Here is a 9,457-nt window from a genome sequence, read left to right as displayed (position 1 = left end):
GGTTCTGTGGATGAAAATTAAATAAACTTGGGTAGTTTTTCATTCATCAAAATATATTTTTTATTGTCAGTAATAACAGTATCAAAAAAAGCATTTAAGAAAACGTCAGCCCTGCTTCCCAAAATAAGTGCATTCTTGTATAAGGAGTTTACAAGGAGCCAATTAATAAATATCTAATTAACTAGTGGCATTATATCTACATCTCTAATGATCAGTGGGGGTAAGCAAAGCCTCCTAATGAAATAACAGCAAATATTAGACAGAACGCCTGTAAACTCTGCAGTAGTAAAAGAATTACACAGTATAACACATACAACACAAATATTGGCTTCCTTTTTTCATCCCATAGGGAAAATTATTAGCGGTGAGGAATGTTAGGCTTGTCAAATATTGCAGCTTTCAGTCCATGTGGCAGTTATAAGCGCTTCAGAGTACATGTGCCAATGCACAGTGTTTAATCAGGGCAAATAATGTCCTTTGCGGTTCATTACACAGTAAAGAAAACTGTTAATATCAGCACAACGTTGTGGCACATGTGCTAATGAGAATATAATGCAATATACAGTGTATATAGTCCCTGCATGCACCCCATCACACTGCCGACACAAACCTGTCCATATTCCCTGAGTAGGTGGCATGCCTCAGGTAGGGGTTTGTGCCAGGCAACTGCCCGTTACTATTGTAGGCAGTCAGTGAAGTGTACTGTCCCGGGGACATCCTGCCATAGAAGTCCATGCTATCACTGTTCATCACGGGTGATGTAGTCATGGGTAGTCTGCTTGACGTGCCAAACAGTTGGCTGTTGCCATGTGGGTACGAGCTCTGGTTCATTTGCAGATGGCTGTTGGGCATTGGGTAGGAATATGTCACCGGGTTAGATGATCTCTGCAGCATAGAGCCCCCACCTGCCTGACTATTGTAGCCTGTGGCAGCATAAGTGCAGGAGCTGGATGTGCTGGTGCTGACATCTGGACTCATTGACCTGCTGGTCTGCTGGGTATGCTCTGAGCCACTGGAGTGACCTATGAGAGTATTGATGCTAAATACTCTGGACTGGCCAGAGCTGAAGGCAGGAGAGGAAGAGGGATAATATACAGAGGAATGGGGGGCAATTTGTTGGCTGTAAGAGGGGCTCATGGCCATATTGGAGTACACAGAGCTTGGGTAAGATGGTCTGGAGACTTGCAGCGGTGGGAACATGCTGGTGTCATGTATATAAGCTGGGTATGTGGTTAGATCTGTTCTCTTGAACCTCTTCCTTCTTCTAAGGAAGCTTCCACTGTCAAACATGTCTTCTGCATTGGGGTCCAGGGCCCAGTAATTGCCTTTCCCAGGCCTTCCTGGCTCCCTAGGGATTTTGATGAAGCAGTCATTCAGAGTCAGGTTGTGCCTGATGGAATTTTGCCACTTCTTAGAGTTATCCCGGTAAAAAGGGAACCTCTCAGTAATAAACTTGTAGATCCCTCCTAGGGTCAGCTTTCTCTCAGAAGAATGGGCAATGGCCATAGCTATTAGAGCGATATAGCTGTAGGGTGGTTTGCCCCTCTGGAGGGGTCTTTTCCTTCTCCGTCCCTTTGGTGTATCCTCTGTGTCAGTTTGTCCGCTAGTCACACTGGCTTCAGGAGCTGGCTCCTTCTCCACCTTCACCACTGGCATGGTGAAATTGCTGGCAGGTTGTAGGCTGGCACTGGCCCCTGTAGCTCTGGTAGGGGACTGCTGGCTCTCTGCTGTCATCCTCTTCCCCACAAAGTCAGGGAAAACAAATATTCTTCATGCACACACACAAGCCGTCAGCAGCAGGGATGGTATCAGGTTTCTGCAGGTATATTGTACAATTCCAAGGACAATGTGCTGAGGAAGACCACCGGTCAAAGCGCTTCTCAAGGACTCAGCGTGGGATCTCAACTACTTCAATAGACTTTAGCAGGTCCAGCTCACACATGTACTCTCCTTGGGTGCCCGCTCATCTGCCAGTCACTTTGCCAGGACCTTCGACCCAGGTGGATTGATAATCCTCCTCACGTTTCAAGTGGAAACCAGAAATCTGCCAAGTAAGCACAAATGTATAAGAGTAGAAGTACAGTCATCACCTTAGCACAGTGATCTGCAAACTTGGCTCTCCAGCTGCTAAAGAACTACAAGTCCCACAATGCATTGGAGGAGTCTGACAGCCACACTCATGATTCATAAAGGCAAATGCATTGTGGGACTTGTAGATCCTTAACAGCTGGAGAGCCAAGTTTGCAGATCACTGCTTTAGCACACTGAACACATAGGCCCTTATGTAATTCACTTTTTCTCCTAACTTTTCTCCTACTTGATATTTTCACACCTAGTTATAAAATGCATTTTAAACCACCAGCAAGCAAGAAAATACTCAAAATAATTTTGATAGTTCTTTTTCACCTACTTTCAGTTTTGTTTTTTTTTCAATCATAAAAGTTATTTTAAAGAGACTATGAAAATTATCTCCTGGGAGATAACTCAGGAAAAAAATGTATTGCATATTTGCGATGCAATTTCATTATCCACAAAATATGTTAGAAAAAAAAGAAAAGAAATAATAGTATTAATAATAGCACGGCGCAACAGCATAGTGTTTAATCGCTTATGTGCAAAGCACAAGGCTTTATATTCTGATGCTTAGACATATGCAGCAAAATATTCACAGATTATGTATCTATCAGAACTGTAATATAGACAAGTTTATGCCTTCTAATTATATTGGAATAAGGGTAGTACTGCTAAAGACTCACAATAAGTGCAGCCAAGCATTACATTATTTCACCACTCTGTACTCATTGATTTATTTTAGAATAGGACATTTTGTTATTGGTTACTGCTAAAGCTGTAATTTACTAGAAAACAGTTACTAAGGGTCATTATATAAAATCCTATAAAGGAAATTCATGAGGGATGTGCAGAGTTGCCTGTCTATGGTGAGAGTTGCTTGTCCTTACCTTGTAGCTCTTGTGTACAGGTAGTTGTGATGCTGCAGCACAGGAGAGGACTCGGCTGGTTCACTTGTTCTCCTCTTATATAGCAGAGCAGACCTGGAAATGCAGGCTGCACACCTTGCTGTCACAAGAAGAGTCCCTGACACACACCTGGGGAATCCCAGCCCGCCTGCAATGACAAAATAAAAGCTCCCAGTCGCCACAAACTGCCACCCACCTCGCAGGTTCCTTAACCCTTTGCTGAACGAAAGGAACACATTTATTACATATAGATGAGTGTGTCTGCTGTAATTGTGTGCAGGTATCGTTATTTACTCCAATTCACCTCTTTTTAGTGTAAGTAAATGCAGTGTAATAACATTTATATGACGCTATTGTTTACATCTATAACAAAAATTAAATTGTTATTAATTTGGTAAGACTTTACTGGCATATCGATTTTGTTCATTCATTCAGATATAACTCTAGTGAAAAATTATAAAATCAATAGAATATTGTGCACCGAAACTGTAAAGAATGTTTACAATAAGTTAAAATAATTGAAAATGCAGACTGTATAGTCAACCTATCCATAATCAAATATTATGTGGTTCTGAAGGTTTTTTTTCTTTCCTTGGAACAAATTTAGACACACTTTAAATGACTGTTTCGTCTTTCTGAAGATGAAATAGGGGATCGGGGGGAGAGATCAGTGTTTGTTTGGGTCAGTGCTTGATTTCTATTTAGAAGAAGGCGGTTAAATATGTATATTCTCAACACACCTACCAGGTGACCGTATATAGCAAACAAGACACATAATTAAAATAAATAAATAATAATAATAAAAATACACACACACACACACACACACTCTTTTCATGTTGTTTGACGGGTCAAATATATAGTAGGACAATAGGATACAATTACAATGGCTCTTGGTACACCAATATATACTGTGTCTGTGTCTAGAAGATGTAGGTGTCGCCTATGTCAATATTTGACTATACGATATAGAATACGTTTAAATACTGTAGATGAGAGCATGTGGTTAATTTCATCCTACAATGGTCATGTAGTTAATATAGCTTTTCAATGGAATGTTTAATGTCAGCAATCTGCACAATACATCAGAATCAAAGTGAAATGACACTGAATTGTGTTCATTTTCACTGTAGAATAAAATTATAGGTATTATTAATTTAGAAACCCATATTAAAAACAACAACAAACAAACAAAAAAATGTAAACAGCCATGCAAATTACAATGGTGGAAATAAAAAGTTTTTTACATTTTTGAAGTGCGATTTGTCTTTTTATTACTGGCAAAGGTTTACTTTGACATATATATTAATTACAAATAAAACAAGCGTGTACAACGGATGCAGCTCATGCAACTCATTACTATTGAAAAAATAGTGTAAAATTGGTTTGCATTGAAATATGTTTTGTTTAAACCACTTATTTTCAGAGGTTCTGCTTACAGTGTCCACACACAAAACGATTAAATGATCCGATTTTACAGCAATTCAATAGAAACAACAGTTTCTACAGAAGAATTTAAAGCTCTTTTTTTTTTTTATTTGAATGAAAATTCCGGATTTCCCTTTGTTTTTCAAATTTTCTTGATCAGGAGTGGCGAAAATTTCTGATCAATTTTTTTGCAAGATTGTATGGTGTGTGGTAGATTGACAGTGTCGTAATGTAGAGACGCAAGCAATTTTTTCTGAGTTTTCAATCATTTTTTTTTATAACTGGGGAAATATTGACCACGTGTGTGGTACATTGGTCAGATTTTTCAAATGTTACTATCAGTCAGAAAAATTGTTTGCAAATCTTGAATTGAAAAGGAATGTAAAAAATTGTATGGTGTGTGGCCACCTTTATTTATAGGATGGTAAAGTTCTAAAATGAAATAAACTAGGGCAAGTTGGAGAGGCGATTAAGCCTCTCTGAATAGAACAAGATGCTGCCTCTTCTGTCATAGGATGTATTTATTCCTATATTTATATTATGACCTCATGATACTACAGCTTTCTAGCGATCTGGGTGACGTACCTCTCCACCTGTTCCAGAAGACTGGCATTTCACATCTTATTTTAAGGATTAATATCCCATATTACTTATAGTTGACTGGAAAATTTGTAAAGTTCGTGATGACTTTATGGCATAGACTGATCAGGCTGCAAAGGAATGATTTGTATAGATAGCTCTTCTCTCCGCTGCTGGGCTTTTAGAGGTGGAAATACAAGAATGAGGAAATAAGTGATCAAACTGAAAGGTCTACAAAAGAGCAGAGACCCTTGTGATCCATACGACTTATAACAAATCGGAGAGAGACTCGTTTAGTTTCAGGTTGGCATTTTCTTATTAACTTAAGAATTTAAGAAAATAAAAAAATAAAACACTTTAATTGGTGATTAGCAGCAGCTGGGACACCAAGCTGCAAACCTGGGTGTAAACTTACATCCAACCTCAAAATATGATAAAGGTGAGATAAGTTTACGTTTAAAGGGATACTGTAGGGGGGTCGGGGGAAAATGAGCTGAACTTACCCGGGGCTTCTAATGGTCCCCCGCAGACATCCTGTGTTGGCGCAGCCACTCACCGATGCTCCGGCCCCGCCTCCAGTTCATTTCTGGAATTTCTGACTTTAAAGTCTGAAGACCACTGCGCCTGCACGCCCGTGTCCTCGCTCCCGCTGATGTCACCAGGAGTGTACTGCGCAGACACAGACCTTACTGGGCCTGCGCTGTGCGCTCTTGATGACATCAGCGGGAACGAGGACACGGCAACGCAGGTGCAGTGGTTTTCAGACTTTAAAGTCTGAAATTCTAGAAGTGAACGGGAGGCAGGACCGGAGCATCGGTGAGTGGCTGCGCCAACACAGGATATCTGCGGGGGACCGTTAGAAGCCCCGGGTAAGTTCAACTCATTTTCCCCTGACCCCCCTACAGTATCCCTTTAAGTAAACTTGTTTTGTACTTATGGTGCCCATACATGGCACAATTAAAATGTTCGATTTTCCCATTTATTCGACTAAAACAAAAAAGTTATTTCAATAAAAATTTGATTGGACATGTTGGAAAATCTGGGTGATTGTTTGTGAAATTGTATAGTGGATGGTACGTTGCATAAGAAAATACTATTAGATAAATGTTTTTCTCAGATTTTCAGAAAAATCGAACATTCGTGTATGGTGCCTTCAAAAGAAATGTAAAAAGTATTCAACCAAAGCAATTATCGATCAAATTTTTCTGATTAAAAAAATGAAAGAAATTTCTATGATTGGAAAAAAAATGAAAAAATGTTACCCTGTATGGGCACCAATAGGGTAGCAGCTATTATTTTTTATATTTGCGACAGATATGTATATGTGCATAGCATTGTATTACAGGTGCAGACACCACAAATAGAGATGGCCAATGAGACGCAAATAATTCTAGTCGGCATGCAAATTTCATACAAACTGTATGCATATTAGAATGTGGCTAACCAAATCCATTTTTTGTTGATTTTGATTGGCCCAGTACCAAGGTGCATATGATTTGCATGAAAATTGCATGCATCCTGGAAATCTCATTGACCATCTCTAGTCACAAAGGGGTTGGTTCCTGAGTAAAAAAAACCCGAATAAAATTGGCAAGTAGTTCACAGCAATCTACCTTGTCCTTTCCCTACCAATATAACGCTCATTGTGCAACCAATGTTTTATATATAGCATACACGCTGATCCTATACTGCACCTTGTGCAAATAGCGGGCGAGTTGCTCTAGTTGTGCAACGTGCGTTATGCTGGTTGTGTAAGTACCGGCTAAATGAATGAGTGTTCATAGAGCATAGCAATTTTACCAGATTTGTGACTCAACCCCATTGATTGATAGGATGACAGTTTAGGGAAAGGGCTATCGTCGGCCAAGGTGTGCTGTTCTATGGAGAGGGGAGGAGGTACAACAGTTGATGAAAAAGCAGTGTCCTGCAGCCAGAGCTGGGACAAGGTCCTCCAGCACCCAAGGCTGAGACACCAAAGTGCGCCCCTCCATCCCTCCCACCCCAGCTGTCACACACTGATTGCTATTAGACTAAGAGGGCCACAGGGACCACAACCTCCCCAACACCTTAATATCTAGTTATCTGGCTTGCAGTCACTGCTATGTATCCCCTTTTCTTATTTCTTTCTGCTTCAAACACAATTAGGAATGACAGCTGAATGAATTGTGCACCCCCTCCTACACTGCGCCCTGAGGCTGGAGCCTCTCCTGCCTATGCCTCGGCCCGGCCCTGCCTGCAGCAGTAGGAAGGAATTGAAATTTCTGCATTTTCGATCAGAAAACGGAAATCGTATTTTTGTGGAAATCCGATTTACCGTTCCTCTGTAATATTAGCCCAGGCACAGAACTCAGAAGCGTTGAACCAATCAGAGAATGCAGGATTTATCCATGAAAAAAAATGGATTGCCACGGTACTTTTAGACCAATCACAAGACTCAAGTATTCCTGAGTCTTGTGATTGACCTAAAAATTCCGTTGTATTTCGAACATCGTGGAAAAATTCTGCGTTCTCTGACTGGTTCATCACTTCTGAGTCAAAAACTGACAAAAAACCTCAGAAATCGGAAAATATGAAATCTGAAGAATAAATAATTGGCACTGGCAGAAAACGGAATTTCCGCAGAATCGAAACGATTGTGAAATGACTCTGTGGCAGCTAAACACATTTGAGATTCTCGGCTAAGTGGGACAAAATAATGGTCTCAGCTTAGGGTTGGTTAGTTAGGGTTTGAACAAGTCCCAACTCCAGGGATAACAAGAGAAACCGTTAAAGGATCACTATCATGAAACTGTGTTCAGCAGAAACATTTGTTGCTGGCACATAAAGAGTTCACACTGGGGAGTTGTGTTGTAGCCCCTGGATTGAAAAGGCTTTGGAGGGGAAAAGTCGTATCGAATGTTATGAATGCAGTGTGATGCATACAGTGAAGCAAACAGTACATAGAAAGTATACTTTACTGCTACTGTTAAAGGAAAACTAAAGCGAGGCTTCCATATGTATTTCCTTTTAAGCATTACCAGTTGCCTGGCTATCCTCCTGATCTCTTTGGCTGCAGTAGTGGCTGAATCACACACCTGAAACAAGCATGCAGATAATCCAGCCAGACTTCAGTCAGAGTACCTGCATGTTCAGGGTCCAGCCAGGCAATATGCATTGTTTAAAAGGAAATAAATATGGCAACCTCTATATCCCTCTCCCTTTAGGTTCCCTTTAAGGCACGCGTTATGAGATACCACACAGCATGCATTACATTATACCAACAGATCTGTCGCACCATACTGTTAACGTGGTGTTGTGATTAGTACAATTACATTATAATTGCTTCGCATTAGCCCTGCGACTATATTGTCCTATGTAACATACCGGTGTGAATGTACATTTTAAGGTGTGTGTGTGTGTGTGTGTGTGCGTGCGTGCGTGCGTGCGTGTGTGCGTGTGTGTGTGTGTGTTTTTGTTCTTTAATAAATTCAGTAGTCGTATTGCCTTCCCCTCTCACTGCCCTGGCGTGATGGACTGCACTAACGTGCTGTAGAGGAGCATCAGCAGCTTGCCACAGAGGTGCTTAATTCACATCTCCCTCAGTATCACATAGTTCTCCCAATAGTTGGGGGTGGGCTCGGGGACGCTGTGGGAACCCATGTCAAGCTGACGCACAGGGGTACATGCGCAAGTCTTGGTGATTTGGCAGCTACCCCCAGCACTACCTGTAGAGACAGGACAAAAAAGCAAGATGCTGATGCTCTCCTGCAGTGCTTTAGTGCAGTCCATCACTGATTCCAGGAAAGGGAAAGGTAATATGATTAATGCATTTTATTTTTAAAACATAAAAAACACTTCTTAAAGGGTACCTGAAGTTAAAATAAAAAGCAAAATGTAATACTTACCTATTATTGAATACCTACTCCAGAGGCTACCCCCATCCTCCCCGACCCCACCAATCTAGCGGGTGTTGGGACCCGCTGATAATCAACAAGAGCTTATTGAGTATGTTCACCAGGCCCGTTCATGTACGAGTGTGTCCACACTGTGCAGGCACAAGTGTGGCTCGTGCCTGCTCAGTAGCATGGAGCTGCGCTTGCATTGTTTATTCCTCCATGCACGAGCGGCTCTGTGCCACTGCACAGGTACAGGCTGTACTTACACCTGCGCGGCTGTGCTTGTACACAGACGGGAACACTACAGCGAATAAGCAGAGGATCCTGGTGAACAGTGGTGGGATGAAGCAGGATCACAAAAGCCTCTGGATCAATGAACTCTACTGCACAGGTGTTGAACTCCGATCCTTGAGAGTCATATCCATGTCAGTGTTTAGGGTGGACTTAGAATGGGAGAAATGTGTTCTACAGTACATGATGAACCACACCTTTCCTGATTCAGTCCCATCAATTAATTTGAGCTGTGCCAAAAATGTGTGAGGACCTCTACTCTTGAGGACTGGAGTTCAACATCCCTGCTTTACTGTTTCTCGAACT

General features: G+C 41.3%; 1 protein-coding gene across 1 annotated transcript; it reads right to left on the bottom strand.

The window, feature by feature from the left end:
* Window positions 1-508: 508 nt before the first annotated feature.
* Window positions 509-1,920, bottom strand: FOXE1 (forkhead box E1). Its single transcript, XM_068271339.1, has one exon. It carries the CDS (start codon window positions 1,732-1,734, stop codon window positions 592-594), a length of 1,143 nt encoding a protein of 380 aa, XP_068127440.1. The 5' UTR covers window positions 1,735-1,920; the 3' UTR covers window positions 509-591.
* Window positions 1,921-9,457: the final 7,537 nt, after the last annotated feature.

The sequence above is a fragment of the Hyperolius riggenbachi genome, chromosome 1 (assembly GCF_040937935.1).
Source record: "Hyperolius riggenbachi isolate aHypRig1 chromosome 1, aHypRig1.pri, whole genome shotgun sequence".
NCBI classification, from domain to species: domain Eukaryota; kingdom Metazoa; phylum Chordata; class Amphibia; order Anura; family Hyperoliidae; genus Hyperolius; species Hyperolius riggenbachi.
The sequence above is the reverse complement of the archived record's forward strand: the minus strand, read 5'-3'. Positions and strand labels throughout refer to the sequence as shown.

What these genes read in the sequence shown, in the direction of transcription:
- FOXE1 (XM_068271339.1), bottom strand. Translation starts at nt 1,734, where the DNA reads ATGACAGCAGAGAGCCAGCAGTCCCCTACCAGAGCTACAGGGGCCAGT.